The sequence below is a fragment of the Leucopleurus acutus genome (genome assembly GCF_964270905.1).
Source record: "Leucopleurus acutus genome assembly, chromosome: 11".
Classification (NCBI taxonomy): Eukaryota; Metazoa; Chordata; class Mammalia; order Artiodactyla; family Delphinidae; genus Leucopleurus; species Leucopleurus acutus.
The window spans coordinates 88,159,591-88,181,516 of record NC_139152.1 but is presented as its reverse complement, the minus strand read 5'-3'; the positions used below and the strand labels follow the sequence as shown (position 1 = coordinate 88,181,516).

At 50.0% G+C, this 21,926-nt stretch overlaps 1 protein-coding gene across 1 annotated transcript in view; it reads right to left on the bottom strand.

Moving 5' to 3' along the window:
* Positions 1-18,762, bottom strand: part of RFX4 (regulatory factor X4) — a gene marked incomplete at both ends in the record, with an annotated part of 165,097 nt that extends 146,335 nt beyond the window's left edge. The window contains one exon of the mRNA XM_082850840.1: positions 18,720-18,762. Coding sequence (XP_082706966.1) covers positions 18,720-18,762 — 43 coding nt within the window. The remainder of the gene's footprint in view (positions 1-18,719) is intronic.
* Between the last annotated feature and the right edge of the window lie 3,164 nt (positions 18,763-21,926).

Genomic DNA, 21,926 nt, shown 5'->3' with positions numbered 1-21,926 from the left:
TGAGGTGGGGTCATGTGTGACCTATTTAAGGAACTGGAAGAAGGCCCGGGGGCTGATGTGGAGTGGCCATGGGGTAGACAGTACAAGATGAAAGAGAAGACAGACACAGGCCAGGAAGAATGTGGGGCCTGGGGTTAGGACAACTGGATTTCAAATCCCAGACCTGCTACTCACTAGCTATGTAACACTGAGATGGTTCTGGAACCTTCCTGAAGCCCTGCCTCCCAGGTTTCTCCAAAGATTAACTGAAATGATACGGGTGAGGCACTTAGCATGCTTGGCTTTGTGGGAAGATGAGGAAAGCATGGTCTCTCTCCAGCAGGTGCTCACAGCCATGATGGGGACAGACGGCAATGGTGACATCTAGCATTTGTTGAGTGTCCTCTCCATGCCGGTCACTCTGCTTCACCTCTGCTCACCTCCAGCAGCTCTGAAACAGAGACCTGAACAACTCCAATCTGTGAAGAGGAAAGTCTCAGAGAAGCTGGGTGATGTCACCACCACAGGTCTGTCTGACCCCAAAGCTGTTTGCTGTCACCATGGCACCCTGCCTTGCTAAGCCAGCAGGTAACCAAGAGTACGTCTAGATTACAGTAAGGTGCTTCCAGCTCGGCCTGGCTGCTTCACAGAGGGTGGGGGGGGAGGCATTTCAGCTGGTCCTTAAAGGAGTCGGCATCTGCCAGACCAAGGAGGAAAGAAGGGCATTCTGGGGAAGAGGGCCACCGTCGCAGACAAAGGCACAAAATGGGTTCTGAGAAAGGTGAAGAGCCCACTGACCCGTGACCCAAAGAGTGGTGGGAGACAAGTGGGAGAGTCCATTAGGAGCAGATTGCAAAGGCCTCACCCACCAGGCCAAGAAGCCTGCAGGCAGCTGGGAGCCAGCCATGATTTTTAAGCAGTGGGGGAGTAACACGATGAGCTTTGTTTCTGAGGAACTGGATGAGAACAGGGAGTTCTGACTTACGCAATACCTGAAGAAAACGCCGCCTGACTTACAAAGTGTCACTGGGTTTTAATAGAAGGCGTTATTCATCCTCTTTACATCAACAGTCTTTTGGGGCGCTGTGCTGAGGCCTATTTTAGGAACCTGCAGCTTTAGAAATGCTACATGAAAGAGCTGACATGCCACACTCGCAGCTACCAAGGGAGGACGGGGCCCCAGGTCCTCCCCCAGTGTCCCCTCCCCCAGGCCCTGATCATTATCAGGAGAACCACGCCACTGGGGCCTGCTCCCGTCCCCCCACGCACCAGGATGCTGCTTCTCCTCTCTCCCCGGGACTCCCCGTGGTGGTGACACACAGGATGCTGTGGAAAGTGGGCCCAGGAGGCGGGCAGCTGCGGCCTCTCCAGGAGGTACCTCAGGTCAGTGGGTTGCGATGGCGACACCACAGGCCCCGCCCCAGGGGCTGCTGGGTTCCAGGAAGGGGTCTCTGCCCTGCCTCAGAGGGGCAGCCCCACACTGCCGCTGCTTTTATTCCTTCCCTCGCCCACCAAACCGTGATTTAGCGCCAACTGTTTGCCAGGCTCTGAGGATCTAGTGATGAACATGGCAGGCAAGGTCCCTGCTCTCAGGGAGCTTATATTCTGTGGTGGAGACAGACAAAAACAAATAAGCAAGACGACTTAGAGCATGACGAGTGTTCCAAAGAAACGAGGTCCTGGAATGGGGCAGAGATGGGGTGCTGTTTTAGGTGGCAGGGACGCTGAGGGCCTCTCGGAGGAGGTGATGTTGAGGCAACTGCAAAGGCCCAAGGTGGGAGTGGGCTTGGAGGGTGTGAGGAAGAGCCAGGAAACCAGTATGGTGGAGGGGAGGAAGGAAGGGGGAGGGCAGTGCGAACTGAGGCCAGAAAGTTAGGAAGGGCCCGAAGTTTGCTGGCCAGAGTAAGAACTTCACATCTATTCCAAGTGTGCCAAGACGCGATTGGAAGGCTTTCACCAGGTGACATGAACTGCACTGGCTCAGAAAGGGCAGCCTGTGAGGGGACTTACATTCATTCATCCCACTGTACGTTTATCAACTATTTTTGTGGTAGCGTGTTGCAGGCACTGAGCTACACAGTAGGGACATAGGAGGGAACAAGACAGTTTCTGTCTTCATGGAAGGTCAGAGTTTAGTGCAGAAGTCAGCTATTCAATAATCACACAAATAGAGACATAATTACCAAGAAAGCCAGGGGAGAGAAAAAAAAAGAAAGGTCTGACCTAATCTGTGAGAGTCAAGGAAGCTTCTCAGAGGAGGCAGCATTAAACTGACAGCTAAAGAGTAAGAAGACATGTGTTACTACCCCAGGGAAAAGAGGGAGGAGTGTTCCTGGCAGAAGGAATGGCATATGCAAAGTCCCTGAAGCTGGCAGAAGAATGACACACCCAAGAAATTGACAGGCAGCCTGAGCGTGAATGGACACATTCATTCAGGTGTTAATTCAACATGTGTTTACTGAGACTATCCTGTATAACTAGCACTCTGTAACATGCTAAGGGGCATGTGCACGTAAAAGCCCTGCCTCTGTACTCAGGGCTGGGTTAAGGAGTCTGGATTCTATTCAGTAGATGGTTGAGAACCTCTAAAAGTTTTTGGGTAGAGTGTGGCATAAACAAATCAGCTCTGTGGGCAGCTCCATCCGGGGCTACTAAACACAATTTTAGTGGGGAGGGAAAGGGAAGCAGGAGACCATATCATTTATCATCTAAACCTGGACATTTCTGAGACTGAAAAGCAGTGTTAGTAATAATTTTGCCAGGACCATATGTGTAAACCAGGATTGTCCCAGGCAAACTGGGACTTAATGTCCCCCTAGTAGGAGGCCACTGCAAGAGTCTAAGTCTTCGATGCTTGAACCAGAACAGATGAGTGAGATGAGAAAAGATAAGAACTCTGCCCTCCTTCTAGCTAACTGTATCCACTCCTCTGGCTGATCCATGTGACCAGTGTCCCCATGTCTCTTCTTCATCAGCTGGGGTCTCCATCACTGCATGATGCAAATGAGTCCACTAATGACATATCCTGGAACGTGGCCTCTCAATGAAGTACCATCATCCTCGTCAACATCATCATGGGAGCCATGACTTGCCCAAGATCACACAGCCAGTAAGCAGCTGAGCCAGGGTTTGAATCTGACTCTAACCTAACCATTAACTTATACTGTAATACCCACAATTACACATGCCTTAAAGTCTCATTGTGAGCACTAAGCTGTGTCTAAAATAACACCAAACACACAATATGTGCTCAGGAATGTTACTGCTCCTTCTTACTTCAGGAAAACTCAATATAGAAAGCTCTAAAGTGGGCAAAGAGATTAATTAAGGTGTCATTGTTTGCAATATACAAGAATTAGCGCAGGAACCCTGAAGGTGCACCAATGCTGATATTTCACAGATCATGAATTCACCAACAGTCTCCAGAGACTAGAGAAAATTAAAGCTAAGGTGTTCAGTGCCATCTCCTGTCGAATATAAATTCAATGTGAAAGGAAATCTCTGCTCTGAAAATATCTCTGGGAACACCAGAGTTAATGTACATAATTGCATAACCAGGTTGTAAAAATTTCATTCCCCCTCCACTTCTCGGGGTGGGGGGGCATACCTACCCTTACCCAGTGTTGGCAGACTTTTTCTTTGTTTCTATCGCTGTTATTACAATATTATTAAAACACAGAAAATCTGAAAAAGATTACTGGAGCCAAGGCTACTCGCTGCGCACATCATCTGGTATTATTCGATTCTTGACATCACTGCCTTTCCTAGGTTTTTGTTTGTTTGTTTACTTCTTCTGCATTTCTTCTCACCCCCTGTATTAGAGGATGTGGATTCCCCCTCCGAAAACTCAAGAGTCAGGCACTCCTGGCTGCCGGACCCAAAGAAACTTCAAACTAGCCTGCACTTTTGAGATAAATCAACAAAATATCCTTCTCTTAAGCAAAGCGCTTTTTTCTTTCCTGTGTTAATCTATCGAATAACTTATACTTTTTAATGTTGAAAAGAGAAACATATTGACCCACAATCCCACCCCTCTAACGTGTGAACTACTTGTCCTTTTTCTGCATTGCTCCCCAGCCTCATGCGCACCTGTGCACACATGTGAACTGTAATCTCAGGGAATGTACAATTTCTCTTCCTTTTCCTCTCAACATTCTATCATGGAGATTTCCCCTCTGTTGCTACAGTCCTCACGTTCATCATTGTTTAATACGTGCCCAGTGTTCCACTGAGCTAATGTTCCTATTTTTTACAATGTTTTAATGAACGACTTGGTGCATGTAATGTTTTCTTTCATTTGGATCATTTCCTGAGAATCACCTAGGAGAAGGAAAAGTAAGCATGTGGGCTTCGTAACTAGCTACAGACGAATGGTCTGAATTACAGCCTTAGTACTTACTACTGAAATGACTTTAGGCAAATTCTCTAAACCTCAGTGTCCCCTTGTGTAAAATGTGAGTAATAATGATGTGCCTACCTCATCTTAGTGGTGTGTGATTGCAGTGAACAAATGCATGGAAAGTACTTAGAGCACAGTGCCTGGCACAGAGCACGTTCTAAATACATGGAACCACCGTGAGTCCCAGGCACCTGTTTATGACTAAGGCACTTTTTTGGTTTGTTTGAATAACAATGTAGTCGTTAAGGACACAGACCGTGGAGCTCAACTGCCAGGTTCAAGTCTGACTTCCTTTAAGTATGACCTTGGGTGAGCAACTCAACCTCCTTGAGCCTCAATTTTTTTTAATCTGCAAAATGGGAGTGGTAATAATAGCACCTCATGGGGTTTGTATGAGAATTAAGTGATCAAGGCACAGAGGATGTTTACATGGTAAGCACTAAATAAGTCTTAGCTATTATAAGTTTTATATCATGCCCACCTCCCAGGAATTACTCTTTAGTTCCTTCCTGTTATCATTCTTTCTGTTTGATTCTTGGATCTCTTGGTGTATGGCCTTGGGAGCCGGCAGGACACTAATTCTAATCCTCCCCTTACAAGGGACCAAGTAAATTCTGCAACCCTGGGCAAATTACTTAACCTCATGGACCTCAATTTTCTTCCTATATTAAAAATACTTACCCCATGAGGTTACTATGAGGATTAGGAAAAATAATATAAGCTCCTTAAGAGCTGACTGTACCTTATTCCCCACACTTAGGACGGTGCTTGGCACAGAAGAGCAGATCAATGAGGAGAGAAGAGGAAGGGCTGAGAGGAGAGAGGGAAAGAAAGAAATGAATGAGGCACCAGCACCATGCCTGGCTCACAGGGGCTCAAGTGTGTCAGTTCATCTGCAGTTAATCTATCAAGTACTTGCTTGCATGGAGTCTTGAGCCAGGCTTCCTAGAAAGCAGGCGAAGAGATGCAGCATTCCTCAGAATATGAAGGAGGAATTGATTTATATCTTAAGTAAATACTCATCAAGCACTGACTTGTGTGAGACACTCTGGAAGATGCTTTGCACTGTGCTAAGCACAGAGAATAACGACACAGGTGGAAATCTTGAGAAACAAAGGAAGAAGCATCAAGTAAACAATGAAAACGAGGATTGGAAGTATGTGCACTTCAGGCCCATGTGGATAAGAGCACTGTGAGGCAAAGTTAAGACAGTCAGAGCTCTGTGTGGAAGGGAAACCACCAACACCTTCATTACAACTGCAGGTTTTTCATTGGTATGGCGATGGCCTGGTTTAAGAAAGCAGGACCGGGCTTCCCTGGTGGCGCAGTGGTGGGGACATGGGTTCGTGCCCCAGTCCGGGAAGATCCCACATGCCACGGAGCGGCTGGGCCCGTGAGCCATGGCCACTGAGCCTGCACGTCCGGAGCCTGTGCTCCGCAACGGGAGAGGCCACAGCAGTGAGAGGCCCGTGTACCGCAAAAAAAAAATTAAAAAGAAAGCAGGACTAGCTTTGGTGCCATAACAACCTCAGTTCAGATACTCTCGCTGTACGAACCGATGCACGTACAGTGACTGAATCCCACAGAGTGGCAGTTTCACTAAGTATAAGATGGGAATGATCCTGCCCAGATCACAGGTTTATGAGGTTATGTATTGAAAAGACTGAACACAGTGGAAGTGTTGTATAAAATGTTTTCTTCTCCTACGCAGTCCTGGGGGAAGGGGCAGAAAGGGGAATGGGGAGAAGGCAGGTCTTGGTAGCTACTAGGGGTACACAAGGAGAAGCAAGTGCTCGAAGCACCTTCTGTTTATTGAGCTTTTACAACATGCCAAGGCCCTGTGTGGACCCCTTTATATGCATTAGTTCATTTAATCCTCACAAGACCCTCTAAGACAGGTACTCTGCATGATCCCACTTTACTAACAAGCAAACTGAGGCTCAGAGAGGTCACGTGACTTGCTGAATTCATACATCTAGCCCATGGCAAAGCCGGTCCTCACTAAGTCTATGGGATTCTATAGCCAGAGCAGTTAATGATTGTATCAGTGATTGCAAACTCCCTGCTATTAATGATTGTATCAGTGGACTTCCCTGGTGGCGCAGTGGTTAAGAATCCACCCGCCAATGCAGGGGACATGGGTTTGAGCCCTGGTCTGGGAAGATCCCACATGCCGTGGAGCAACTAAGCCCGTATGCCACAACTACTGAGCCCGCATGCCACAACTACTGAAGCCCGTGCACCTAGAGCCCATGCTCCGTAACAAGAGAAGCCACCACAATGAGAAGCCTGCGCACCGCAACAGAATAGCCCCTGCATGCTGCAACTAGAGAAAGCCCATGCGCAACAACAAAGACCCAACATAGCCATAAATAAATGAATGAATAAATAAATGAATAAATAAATATTTTGAGAAATGATTGTAACAGTGATTGCAAACTGTGACATGCTATGCAATGGAAGGGGCTGTTACTTTAACACCCAAGGTTTTTATGCTTAACCTATTGTAAGGAAAATTATGTCTGTAAGTAAATAGGTATGAAGCCTTTGATGATATAAGATGTCAGATTTGCCAGAGTAACTGGCAGGCGGGGGATACCTCCCCAGTGGTGGTGCCAGGTTGAACTCAGAAGCTCTGAGAACAATTAGAGATGAAAGGAACGCCTGACATGAAGGTGCCCCCGCAGGAAGGGGCCCCCGTGGGTGTCCTCAGTCAGCAGTCTGCTACCAAAGTCACATCCAGGTGCCCCTGACAGCCAGAAGCCCACCGACACCCGTGACAGTGTGCTCCAGAGAACTGCAGCATGAGCGGCCATCTCCCCCAGGATCAGGGGTACCTTGACCTCCTGAACTTCGTTACATAGCAGAGCAGGTGAGCTAGGATGGACACCTCTGAGGTCCTCCTTCTAACTCCAGGTCTTAGGAGGCAAGGAGGCAGCCTGGCTTTGAAATCAGAATAATCTGTGCTCAAATCCTCATTTGACACTAGCCATTTGGCCTGGACATGTTACCTAGGCTGTCTGCACCTCGGTTTCCTCTTCTGTAAGATGGGGAAAGTAATGCCTTCGGTTGGGTATGAGAATTAAATGAGTTAACGTGCATAAGCATTTAGCACAGTGATTGGAAAAGATTATAAATGTTATTAATCTGCTACCCGATTTCAAAAAGGGAGTCACTTGATTAAAAAAAGCAACTAATAATTTTGAAAATAATTCATTAAGGCAGCCTGCCGTCAATTACCAAAATAATTCGTGTAGTTCCCTCCTTCTCTCCCATCCTCCCTCTGTCCCTTCCTTCCTCCCTTGTCTCCTTCCTTCCTTCTTTCCTTTCTGTCTCTCTTCATTCCCTTTTCCTTCATTCTTTCCTTCTCAAAAACAATCTATGTATCAATATATAGTCTCCAGGTACTATGTACAATCATACGGCTTTGGTGTTTTTTTCCTTTCTTCTTCTTTTTTACATATGTCTCAATACCAAGAAAAACTCTGAACAGAACGCAGACCCACAGGGAATCCTTCTTTTAGGTTCCTCATCTCTCGGATCTCTCTGGACCCCTCTGGACCTCTCTGCCCTGCACGCTTTCCCTGCTATGCTCGGGGCTCAACCAGCCTGAGTGAGGCTCACGCCTGTTGCCAGTGACACCAGGTCCAGGCAGGCAGCTCTCCCCGCTCCCAGTGCCTCCTCAGCAGCGCCCTGCAAGGTAGCCCAGGCGGAGAATGCCCTGCAGCCTGGGCACCCGGAGGAAACCCCAACAAAGCCGGCAAATAATTCATTCTTCTAATCACAGCAAAGTTTTCAAACTTTAAAACGGAGGCTTGATTAGAAGAAAAGCTGTGTTTTTTTTTTTCTAAAAGCCTGGCATTTCTGAAAAGGTCCCCTACCCAAACCACAGCAACCTCAAAAACTCTGCCCACTGAGTTGAAAATAAAAGTTCATGGAGACCAACGGCCCTCTCACAACAACAGCTCAACGCTTTAGAAATCTTCTTTCCAATGCTTAAAAGTTTTCACATTTTAACTGAGGGCCTGAAGTCCTCTGGGATCTTCCTTCCTTGTAAACTCCCAGGGCTTTCTCAGCCAAAGTTATTTATTTTTTTTATGATGTCTAATAATGCTTTGTGGAGAAACTATTTTGTTTTTGTAAAAGGAGCCATCAAGTAAAAAAAAAAACAACTCCTAGAAACAGAAATTTTAGCTTTTTTCATAGCCATATAAGAATGATACAAAATTAGTTGATTTTCTTTTCGGTAGAACAAAGAACTTATAGAGGCACCCAAATTCTCCCCCTGCCCCTACTCTACATTTCTTATCAGCAGTGGAACTGAACACCACAAAGAAAACACGGCGAAATATTTAAAGTGATCAATCAATTCCACCATAAACAGATCTGTGTTTATGCCATGGGCCCAATTCCAGAACTTTATAAAACCCCAACAACTTCAAGAGGAATTTCACCTACCCATGAGCTCTGAGAACCGGTTCACAAACTATAAATACATCACATGTATCAACACCCCCAAATTTAGACTCATCGTTCAGAAAAAGATGATGTGGAGCTCAAATATCGGCCCTGCTTTTTTAAAACATTATAAATTCTGTAATTGTAACATTCAAAGAAACGCCTCCTTCTTCAAAAGTCTAAGATTAGCTTGAAATGACTTCAGAGCCGTCACAAGATTCAAAACAAACATGTTAACATATGTTTCTCCATGAAATGCCTTCGTGCCTCAAAAATTGGTTGCTGGCGGTATAATTAGCAATCACTAATCACCCTTTAGATTATTCAAATGACAGTTCAAAATCTAGTTCAGGAGTAGTTCACTCGTGTTCACTGATACTGCATTTTCTCCAACATGATGGATTCAGGAGATCAATGCTTATGAAGTAGTAATTCTCCCTTCCAATTAAATAAAAATCTGCTATATTCATCAATCTCACTTAGGCTGCGTCTAAACAATGCTGACCTTTAGCACAATTGGGTAGTCAGAAAACACGCAGGGCACTAAGCCCTGACTAACCTTCACTGGGTTGAAGCCTTTTCAAAGGCTTTCTTATTATCCCCTTGAGTTAAAGCAAAACAATCACAACAATATAAACGCAACACGTCAAGGTTCACCTGTCTACTAATAACTATTGATGGCTCATAGGCAGATTATGCTTTTACATTTTATTGAGGATTAACCAACCACAAAAGTGGAAACTATATACCGATTTTAAAGAAATTCTGCTCTGAGGATCAGATCTGAGCACAGAAACCACTGGCACAGGTAATTCAGCCCTGGTTGCCTAAATTCAGATCCTATTCAACTGAAAACAGAAGGGCTGAATTTCATTCTTTCTTTTCTGCTTTTTATGATCTTTCTCTCTCTTAAAGAAAGCTGTTAATATTCCAAAAACCCAGAAACCACAATGTAGATAAAATCAAGTTATAAAGACAGAAACGGAACAAATGGACATTTTCTCCTCACGTTAGAAAAATATGCAAGAAAGGCCAAAGAGCTAAACGAGTTTCCTGCTGAAACAAGTTTCAGAGAAAGACTCACTTGAAACTGGTTTCCCCTTCTTGGAAGTCAAGTGTAAAATGGTTCAGACTTTAATAAAACAGTGATGCCTACACGTTTTGGGCAGTGGGGGGAGGGCAGTGGATGAAGAATGCGGGCCATCACGTTCTAGAACTGGGAGGGTGTCAGGGGTTGTGTAGGGGCCTTCATCAGAGGTGTGAACCATACGTCTCCTCCGAGAGCTCCATGGAACTAACTTTCTTGCAGGATTCAAATCCCAGTCAACAGGTGTTGCCTCTACAAAGACACATTTTCCACTTCCTTTAACAAACTGGAAAACGCAAGGGTGAAACCATGGCAAACAGAAGCACATAAAATGCCTTGTTCATGGGAAAGGTAGAGAAATGAATATGACATGAATCCCGCAGCCTAAAACCTTTTAGAAGAGAATGATTTATCTTGACATGAGAATTGAGACTATGTCTACGTAGTACAGAAAACATCTAGATATGCTGAAACAATCTAAAATTTTTTCAGCATTCTTATCCCCTTTTCCCAACTAGACACCTAGGATTTGGCACAGGAGGCCAGATAATTATTTTCAATCATAGTAAGGTCTGCCATTTACTGAGCAATTTCTAGGAGCCAGGCTTAACTTAAAGTGCACAATCTCATTATACCCTCTTTTTGTTCTTGTTGAAGTATAGTCGACATACAATATTATGTTAGTTTCAAGTGTACAACATAGTGATCCGACACATACGTTACCACACAATCACCACGACAAGTCCAGTAACCATCTGTCACCACACAAAATTATTATAGCATTATTGACTATATTCCTTATGCTGTTACAGTACATCCCTGTGACTTATTTGTTTTATAACCGGAGCTTGTACTTCTTAATCCCCTTCACTTATTTCACCCAACAACCTCCTCCTCCCCAGTATATCCTCTTAAGAACCCTAGAAGGTAAAGAGTGGATTTTTTCACAAAGAAGGAAGTTGAGGCTTGAGCACTTAGGTCATTTGCCCCGGGTCACACAGCTAGCAAGTGACCAAGCAGGGACTTAAATCTTGGTCTATCTGATAGCAAAGCCCATGTTCTTTTCATTAAAGCACACCCACATGTACCTGAAGCCATAGGGAACACATATCTGTGAATGACTTCTAGCTCTAATATATGGTTTGTTAAATTACCAAAAGGCTACATATATAATCACAGTACTTAATGGCTTCTGCCTCATTAGTTTATTCTGGCTGAGGTATGTTTGTATGTGAGCATGAATGAAGCCTAGACATTCACAGACACAAAGCGAATGGTAACTAAACTTCAAATGAATCCCCGAGAAGACTACAGTGCATTTCACATCTGTAGTAAAGATGTGTCCCTTTATGTCCCTATTTTTGCCAACGATAATTTACAATTTTGTCTTCACAGTATAAAAGACTACCCTAATGCTTTCTTACAGGAAGAAAATAGCATGCTTTTGCTAAAATAATATACGCTTTTATTGGACATCCTTTCCAACACAACCCTCTCCCTCGCTAAAACAAAAAAGAAAAGAAAGACAGTATAGCCTTGTGACTAAGAGTGTGGATCACTGCAGGTTAGGGTACTTACCCCCTTCAAGGATATCCTTTATCTGCCTCCATTTCCCAGTGCATAGAATGGAATGGATAATAACAGTACCCCTAACATATATTTTAAAATACAACTAATAATGAATTTAAAGTGCTTAGTACGTGCCTGGCACGTGAAAGGCACTTGACAAACATTAGCTTTAAAAATGAAAACAAAAACCTAGATTTATTACTTGCATTCTGTCTCAGGAAAGTTTGGCACACGCAATTAAGATCGCTCTTGCTTCCCATGCAGTCAAGGTATGTCTCACAGCCCAACTTCTAGAGCTCAGAAACTTTTCAGTTTTGAGCCTATTGGTTTCCTCCTTTAAACTGCGAATGATAAGAGTTCCTTCTTCATAGCGTTGTTGTGAGCATTACCTAGATAACGCATTTAAATTAAAATGCTTAGCAAAGTGAAAACATATAGTAAGTATTGAATAGATGTTATTTATTATCACTTTCGCATTGCAGACTCACAACAGCCCTATCAGACGGTTCTATCAATTCTGGAAGAAAATTGAAGCTCAGCAATATCTAGCTTCCAGACCAAAGACACACAGCTTCATGTGGCAGAAAGGCACCCTGTGAAAGGTAGCAACCTCCCCATCACCACACTCTATCTTCATTAATCTAGATAGTGTTTTCTCTTCATAGTACGTATCACTAGCTGAGATTATCTATATTTGTGTTTATCTGTTTCTCTGTCTAGAATTTATGCTCCAGAGGAGCAGAGATGGCATTTTAAAGCTCAGCATTTAGCAGAATGCAGGGCACATAGAAGGCACATAGAATTCTTGAATGAATGGATGCATGAAACAAGCTAAAATTTGCCCAAAGTCTATACTCTACTCAACCCTTATGATGCACTGCCTCCTACCACTGCCATCGTTTAAAATCCTCTTCAAATCCAGAATCATATGACAACTTCAGAGACGTTTTCTCTGGAGCTCAAAGACACAACATTCCTTGCTCCTCCACTCTCATCCATGCATTTCCCTTCTCACCAAGTGGGATTCAAATCCACCTGGCGGCCAGCGTCATCACCAAGCCCTGCCAGGCTAGCGCTCTACCAGTGTCCATTTGAAGCAGGCAGGGTGGGGCGAGGGAATGGGCTTTCCCAGTCTGGCCTCTGATCCAGCTCTGCTACGTACAAGTTGTGACCCTATGCAAGTTCCAGACCCTCTTTTATCCTAAAAAGGGACAACCCAGAACTGCTGTCAGGCTTAAATGGCTAATGTGTAGTAAAGTGCCTGTTAATGGGGCTGCCACATGGTGGGTGTTCAACAAGAGAGAGCATCCTTTCCTCCAGGCCCCAAGGGGACACTATTTTTCTGTCTCTTGTAGCGCTCACCACTCTCAATATGTCCATGCCTTCCCTCATCAAAACGTTTTAAAGTCCTTGACAGTAGGGACTGTGGCCTTATTCATCCCCAGGCTCTGCCACCCAACAGGTGCTCAGTGAGCGAGACTGAATAAAACCTCCGATAAATTCACCCAAAGTAATTTTTTTAACTTTTACCTGACACCTCCAAATTATCTGTCTTTGAGTTACTCTCTCCCCTAACCTTGATAAAATTGCAAAGACATCTCAAATAGAGTGGGTGTGGGGAGAAGCAACGTCAGAGATTCTCCCCCCACACCACGTTTTCCATCCTGCAGAACAGTGCATCCCTAGAGGGGCAGCTGAAGAGTGTCCCAAGTAACCTGTACAGCAGGCAGGGCAGGCTCTCAGGGGTCTATGCAAGTGGAGACCTGACTGTCTGGCGTCCAACTTGTGATGTCACCATTCCATACCTTTTCAGCCTTCTTTTTTTTGCACAGACACCAAGGCAAACACACACATCAACTTGACTTAGAATCACGATTTTGCAGTGTTGGAAATAGAAGAGAAACCCTGTGCCTGATGCAGGTCACAATAATACCTCTCTCGTGGAGCGCTTGTGAGGATCAATGTGTGATGAACTACTTTATAAACCTAGTACCAGGCAGGTATCACAGACACGGGCATGTAAGTTAGTGATAAACTTTCAGACAGACCGTGGCAATCTTTACATCCAATCCGTTCATTTACAGATGAGGCAACAGAGTCTGGGGAGAATGGAAGGACTCCTCTGCTGAACATATCACTAGGAGGGGTGGCCAGGTGTGAGAAGAGCCTCACCTCTTCCTAAAAGCTTGAGCAACAGAGGGTAAAGTCTGGTGTACTCTTGATAGCAACATCTCGCCACATGGGCCAGTGTGGCTTCTTATCCAGCATTTGTGGGGGTCTGTGATGCTGACTTCACCACCCAGAGGCATTTCAGTGTTGACGCCGGGTACAGCCCCATAAAATATAATGCCTTAAGGAAAGCACCTCAGGTGTAACTGAGAAAGGCACTTACAGGTCTTAAAAGGGGCTTATTCAAGGTTCTTGACTCTTAAAATCCTAAATGACTAAAATATTGTAAAAATATTTTAGTATATTATTCGTTTGGGGAGAGAGTCACTAATTGCGCAGTGGATCATAGTTCAGATAGTGGTAACCTGGGTTCTATAGTAAAGAGGGGTACGTCTAACTTGTCAGAGAATCCCAGTCTGTGAGCTGTCTTACCCTTCATTTTACAGGCAATTAAAATTAATCTTGTAAAGGCTAGAAGATTTACCTAAAGTATCATTACAAGTGGCTGAGTCAGAATGATAACCCCGAGCTTTCCCCACTGTACAAAGGAGAAAAAAATTGGGAGGATCTTCTCTTCAGTACCCTCCCCACCCCTCCAAGATTTCTGACCAGGCACCTCCTTCTCTTCTCTTTCCCGCCTTATCCTAACCCCTTGCCCTTTCAGATCCAGTTTGGGGGGGGGGCGATGAGAAATTCATCTGGGGCGACCCACGGGTCGTGGGGAAGAAAAGCCAGAACCTTTCACGTTGGTGAGCCTGTGGCTCGTGGTGGGGGGGGCGGGCGCACTGCCCAGCTGGCGCCTAACTTCGGGATGGGGAGGGAGGCTGGACGAGAACCCGGAGGAGGAGGGGTGGGAGAGAGGGCGCGCAGGCGGGCTGAGAAAAGGTGTAGCTGCTGGAGAGAAATTAGAGACCTCGGCGCCTCTGGGAAGCAGGATGGTCCAGCTCTCACACAGCGGCGGGGAGGCCCCGTGCAAACTCCTCTCTCCTCCTCGTACTCGGCCTTTTGTTGTCGGCCTCTGCCTCTGGCTCCCGCTCATGCCCTCCGGTCCCCTGCCCCCCCTGAAGTCACCCCAACTGCACTCATAATATTTTGCTTTGCGCTGGGTCTGTTTTCCACCACCAACTTCCAGCAGTCTCCATGGCGACGCGCTGGGGAGGGGGGCGGGCGCAGCTATGGAAATCCCAGGGCCTAGTCGCCGGGCGGACCCTGCAAACTTTTCCGGGTCTCCAGGACCTACAGGCCGGGTGGGAAAGCGCGCTGTCCCGGGCCGCCGCACCAAGTCGCGTGCGGGGCTCCCCGAGCCCGGCCTGCACGCCGCGTCCGCGCTGGCTAGTGCTGCAGCCACCCGGACTGGGAACCTGGGGACCACGCGGCTCTTAGTTGACCCTGATGCCAAACCCAGACGTCGGCACTTGGCAGGTGGCGAGGGTGGCGCGAGCATGCCCCCTTTACCGGCCCCCCCCCCACACACACACACACGGCCGGGGAGGGCGAGACAGTCTGATTTGGGCGCGGGGGCAAAGTTCACAGCTCCGACCCCTTGTTCCCCGAGCTCGCAGTCCGAGTCCCGGGGTTGGAGAAGACGGCTGCTTTCCTAGGCCCGGGGCCTCCTCCCACCCGGGCGCTCTCTGCCCCGCCGGCCCCACGCCAAAGCCACTGAAGGTCCCCACCTGCGGGCCCTCGGAGCCAGGTCGGGCCTTGTGCTGAGCCGGAGGCCTGTAGACCAGAGTGTCTTCCCGCCGTTGTAGCCCAGGGAGCTCAAATCCGGCTCTAGGGGTGCTTTGGCCGCTCTGGGTTTTGGAGGTCGCGGCGGAAAGCGGGTAGAGGCAGAAGTTTCCAGGTCGGGTTCGTCACTGCCCCTCCGTAAGGCGCCGTCCCGTTTAACAAGAAACAACCCTTACTGTTGCGCAGGCGACCAACCTGGCCCCGGCCCACTTTGCACAAGTTCTCTGTGGCCTAAAACTCTACCTACTTTCCCCCCACCCCGCCCCTCGTTCTCGAATTTCCAGGTACCTTGAGTAACTGAGCAACGCTCGTCGGGGAGGGGCAGCCGGGATTGGAGCCACAGGCCACGAATACGTTAAGCGCCGGCGGCGGCCCGCGTGGGGACTGCGGGCCACACGGGGCTCGGCGCAGACTGCGCGGCGCGGGGCTGAGGCGCGAGCCGGCAGCGACGCAGCTGCAAACCGCGCACCGGGCGGAGGGCGCGTCAACCGCCCCACGCGTGCGCCTGCGGCCTCCGCCGCCTCCCCGAGCCCGGTCGCGCTGCGGGCCTCCTGTGAGAGGAGCTCTGCTTTGTGGCACTCGGCGGCGGGCTAGGCCAGGGCCCAGAGGCGCGCGCCGGCTCCCCGGCCTCCTCCGACGGGGCATTGTCTCAGCCCTCACACTTGTTGAGTATTTTGGGAAAACTTGAGGAATATATTACCGCCTCGGTGCGCGGAACAAAGGGGCGCGTTTCCGCAGGCCACGCTGAAGGGGCCCCCAGGCGGACCACTAGAGCCCCGGCCCCTGCAAAACTGTCCTCCCGGGCCCGAGGCACGTTGCGGTGATTTTCCTTTTAAGAGGAAGGGACGGAGGCCTGGCCCGCCGGCCGCTCCGACCCCGGACGCTCCGGACATCGCCCCAGCACTTGCTGCGAATCGATCGTTCCAGCCCTTTCGGAATGAAATAATAATAACGATAATATTCGTGGTTCTGCCGTAAGATTTGCGCGCAATCTGCCGTAAAAGGAGCAGAATCGAACTGCTCCAAGGAGCGCAGGTCTCAGCAAGACGGGGAGAAAGGACCTTTACATAAAAAGGGAAACTCCAAAGAAAAGCTAATTAGATTAAGTTCTCTGGAAGCGAGGTGAGGGAAGGTCCTGGACCGGACCGCGCCGAGCCGCACTTCCCTTGTCGTCGGTTTTGCAAGCCCGAGTGAAAATGTCACCTGGTGCGCCTCGTGTCATTTCTTCACGCTGCCGTTTCCCAGAACTTTTTGAGTTCAGGATGGCGATCTAGGGATGTCTCAGATTTTCGAAAAGGGGAGGGGAGTGGATGGGAGAAAAGATTTCAGAACCCGTTGCGGGTGTCTGCTGTAAGTAATGACCAGGTGTCTCCACGACCACTAGCTAGAGGACAGAAAACAGAACGTTTCCACAACCCCACAGCTCTCCCCAGAACGCACCGAGAAGCTCCAGTCGTGTGGAAGGGGTGGCCAAAACCCCCAGCTGGGCCATGGCTGGTGCGGGGCATGGAGACCCCAAGTCCCTACGTGAACCCCTTGCAAATACTTGGTCACAAACCATGCAGACATGGGTTTAATTTTGTTCAAGCATATTCACCTCTAAAGTTGGGGTGCCCAGGAGGTGCGTAGTGGCACTAACACTTGGCATAGCAGTATGTAGGGAGGGTCTCTTTTCCCTCTCTGGGCGCCCTCTTTATCGCCAGCGGAGAGGATCCAGCAGGGCTGGCCGCGCACCCGCAGCCGGGCGGGCGGCAGGCGACGCCTCTCCTTACCTTCATTAGTCATTGCACATAGTAAGGAGTTCTTCGGGGCTCAGCCTTTCCCCACTCCCAGGGGACCCACACCCACTCGGGGGAGCGCAGTGGAGAAGGACTTAGCTCTTGAGATCAGAGATAGACAATTACCCTGGAAAATCAAATATACCCCTGGCCAGAGGGGGTGGGCGTCTTGTCCACCAGGGCCCCAGCAGAAGCCAGGAGAGGCTGGAAATCTATCTGCAAGGACGGAAGAAAGACCATCTGGGGCAATGCCCAGATGACCCCTACTCCCACCCCACATCCATTTCCAGCCTGCTTCGGAGTGGAGATGGGGAAACAATCTTGTGGTGTTTATTTGCTCAGGGAGGAGTCGCGCGTGTGTTAGGGGATGGCAGAGACTGGAAGGCACTTGTTGCTCCGCGCTGCAAAGTCCAGCAGCGGATGCTCGTAGGCATCCCCTCAAGCATCGCGTCAAGCTGCTGCCTCGGCCCAGGCTGCTCTCACTGCCCTGTTTCTGCCTCTCCCCACGAAACTCCAAGGCTGCAACCAAGCCGGGACAGGACTGCACTGGTTGGAAGACTGCGGCTGGGGGAGGAGGTGAACTTCCAGAGAATTTCTTTCACCTGGAAGGGGCACAGGGAGCATAACTCTGATCTAGAAGTTTGGCGGCTCTTCAAAGGCGCTAGAACTGGGAGGTGGCGAAGACTCTACTGGAGAAAGAACCGAGACGCTGGGCTTTTTCGTTGTAAGAGATTCCTTGGCTTGCTTTCTCTGTTGTTACGGACGGCCGCAACCCCAAAACCTGATGCCCACAGCCAACAGACCCCAAAGTGCCGAGCAGTTTGCAGACCCAGACGCCAGGCCTCGCCAGCCGCTCAGCGTCTTGTCCTCCCTTCAGCAGAATTACAATCCCCAAGCGGAGCGCATCGTCGGGTGCCCCTTCCGGGCAAGGAGGCTACACCCCGCCTCGGACGGCCCGGGGCTCCCTCCTCCAGACCGGGCGCGGATTCCCCAGGACCACCGGGTTCGCCGCCGCCACTCCCTCCAGCTGCGCATCTCTACCAGTCGGAGCCTCTGTCCCCACCTCCCAGGCGCTGTGCGGAGCCGTCGCCCTCCCCCGCCTCTGGGGCGTTCCGCTCGGCTTCCTGGCCCTAGCCACCAGCTCCAGAGCGCACCGCTATTCCGGGGCCCCCAAACCGGGGGAGGAGCCGGGCCCGGGAGGGGGCGGTCGGCTCGCAAAGTTTCTGCAAGTGGCACCTCGAGCTCGCCGCGAGCCAGCGAATCTTTACATAACTTTGTGTCCGCGGCTAGCAAGAGCGCGCTCCTCAGCGCGCGCGCGCACACACACATTTACACACACAGTCACACGCTTACACACGCGCACACTTCCACGCATCCGCTTACAGACATCGCACATCGCATGGGATTGAAAACTCCTGCAGGCTCCATTATTTCCTGGGGTTCCGCTGTCAAGTTGACCCTTCTGAACTTTTTGCGACTCTTGCTGAAGTTCCCCTTCTACCTCTTCTTTCCCTCCCAATGTCTCCCCCCAACCCCCACCAGTAGGACTAACCTGTGGAATCCATGTCGGGTTCCTCCAGTAACCCACAATGCATGCTCTTCCCATGGACAGCACAGGCGCCCCCCAAAAGTCCTGATGTTTGGGGGTCCCCTGTGCTAGAGCTGCCCAGGGAGGAAGGGAGGAAGGAGGGGAGAAGGAGAAAGAGACGCAGAGAGTGCAAGGACGGAAGGATAAAAAAGAAAAGGAAAAGGCAGAAAGAGAAAGGCGAACAGAGAAAGAAGAAAAGAGGAGAGAGAGAGAGAAGGGAGAGAGCTCGGAGAAGGGGGAGAGAGAAAGAGCCAGCGAGCAAGGGGACACTCAGTAATCCAGCCGGGCAAAGCCAAACCCGTCAAAATGTTTGCGGATGTTTCATGGGAAAAAGCATCATTTTATAGGAGCCCCGATGGGAGCAATGTCATTGATAGGCCAGCCGGCCTGATGAATGGCCGCTCGTCAGATGGGGCCGTGGCGAGGCGCACTGTGAAGCCCATTGTGGGCCTGTTTTGAATAAGAAAAGCCGCCTCCGAAAAGGGGGGCTCAGAGCGACGCAATCCCAGCCCTCCGACTTCCCCCTTCTATTATAGCATTAGCAACGTTTTTCTTATTTAAAGTTCCAGAGGCCTTCTCCAGCCTTCGCCCGGCACTCATTATAGGCGAAATCAAAATTGGCTTAGATGTGGCCCCCTCCCCCCTGCCCCCCTCCCCCGATCCGGCCAGGCGCGGCGCAGGCTTGGGGGGTGGGCAGGGGGCTCCGAGGAGCCTGGTGAGTCGCCTACGCGGCCACGAGTGGGCCCCACTCCTTTCCCGCTTCTCTTGGGCCCCCCAAGTTTGGTCCCGGGTTAGATCTTGAGTGGGAGCCCTGGGGATGAGGTAAGCCTTGACTCCCTTCCACGCGGATCCGCGGACACGCGTGGGGGAGTGGAGATCGCTGAAAGGGGAGGGGAAGGGGAACTGCAGCCCTAAGACCCCACCCCCACCCCGGGCGGCGAGAAGGCCGCTTGGCAGGGAGGGTGTGAGGCGCTGACTCATCTCCAGAACTTTCTCTATCTTCTGGGTGTATCTGCCTCTCTCTCTCCGCCTGCCTCCCTGTCTCTGTCTCCCTCTGTCCTTTCCTCGTCCTCTGTGTCCCTCTATGTCTCCGGTTTGGGCTGCGTGCGTTTCGGTCCAGCCCCTGCCCCCTCACCTCTTTGTCTCTCCCTAGGACTCTGCCCCTCTCTGTCTCTATCCCCCTTGGTCTCTCTGACACTCCCCGCAGCCCCCGCCTCTTCCCGTAACTCTGTCTGTCAGTCTGTCTGTGTCTCGGTCCCTTCCTCCCTCCTCCCGCCCCCGCCCCCAGCCAGCCACGAAGTTTGCGAGAAGCCCGGGCCTGCGAGTGGGAACGCGGTTTTCCCAGGGACCCCCTCCTCGGCTGAGTGTAGAGTGCAGAAAGAGGGGGGCGAGGAGCTGGGGGGCTGGAAGTGGAAGTGGGGGGGGCCGGCTGCGTCTCCGCGGGCCCCGATAAAGTGGCCGTTCGCGGGCCGGCCGCGCTGTGATTAGAATATGAATGGGGCTCGGCGGGCGGAAGAGAAAGGCGGATTACCCGGGTGCTTTGACCATGGACAGAGGCAGCGCCGGCCCGGCCGCGGAAGGGGCGGGGCGCGCGGGAGGGGTCCCTAACTCAGGGCGAGGGAGTCTCTAACCCGGGACCCCAAGCAGGGCGCGACTTCCGCGGTCCCTCCGAAAGCCCCCCAGTCTGCCGTCCTAAGTGGGACAATGTTGGGATGGGGGGCGAGGGGCCAGCACGTGCCGAGTTAAGGTCACGGTGCGGAAGAAAAGAGGCGGCGCGGAACGCGGGCTGGAGAGTCCGGGCTTAGCGTATTTCAGAGAGCTGGGTTCGAATCCCATTCGGTAAATGCCCTACTCTTTATGGGCCTCAGTTTCCTCGTCTGTAAAATGGGGCAAAGTGTCCCCTCTCAAAGTGTGGGGTAAAATTAAACGAGGTAGTGGATGTAAAAGGGGCTGAGTATTCGCTGTTCTCTCTACTTGGAACTCTCCTTACCATCTACCTCTCCCCAACATGTGCCCGCGTGACCGGCTCTTTCCCATCACCCTGATCTCAGCTAGCGTCGCCTCCTCGGAGTGCGCCTGACCACTCTGTGTGAGGCGCCCCTCTTGCCCCGGCCGGTGCCTGGTTCATTACCCGTTTGTTCCTGCAGGAACACCGTGCACAGCCGTTTGCTCAGAGCCCAGAGCAGCGCCAGGCACATTCTTTCCGGCCGCGATGGTTGGTGAAGGGAAGGGGGGTATGAAACCAACCAAAGGCGACGGTGGTGATCACCGCACGTGGTCGTGGTGTGCGTGGTGGCAAAGACCGCGGGGTTCCAAGTCAGGAGATCAGAGAGGCCGGGTTCTCCTTTCGCAGCCTCCGTTTTTCCCTGGACGAAATGGGGCGGATGATAAAAACCTCCATCAGCCAGCTGCAGGGGCCCATTGGGAGGTAGAAGACTTGGCGGGGAGCTTGACGAGGTGCCTTCCGGTGGTTGCGGGGAAGCTCGTGCTTCAGGCCCTGGGAAAATCCTTGAGGGATGCCAGGGGCCGGGTTGTCTCCAGAGGGCGGACGAGACTGTTATGGCTGTTGCTATTATTCTTATTTTAATTATTATGCACGCAAAATTGGGGCGCGGTGGGCCAGACTCGCCAGGGAGGAGTGAGGAGAAAGAACTCATAGGTGGGCCGCGCAGATGCGTGCCGTGCACAGTTCAGGGCGCAGGCTAGGCTAGGTCCCTGCCCTGTGCTGTCTAACCTGGGAGGGCACTGTTTCTTAGACATGACAGTGCTGCAGCACCCAGGAGCTTAAAGAAATGAATATAAGCACTTATTCATTCATTCTTTAGTATAAATGTTTGTTGCATACCTACTATGTGCTTAGCACTATTCTAGGAGCTGAGGATACAGCAGTGAACAAAATAGACTAAAAAGAATCATGCTCTCCTGTAGTTTATGTTGGAGTGAGGTGAGACAGATAATATATAAAATATATAATTAGGTTATTTAGGATGTCTGATGATGAGTGCTATGTAGGGGGTGGGACAGAAGGGAGGGCCTCTCTGAGAAGGTAACATCTGAGCTTTAAAATAGTGCTATCTGCTGTTGGTGGGAATGTAAATTGGTGCAGCCACTATGGAGAACAGTATGGAGGTGCCTTAGAAAACTAAAAATAGAGTTACCATATGATCCAGC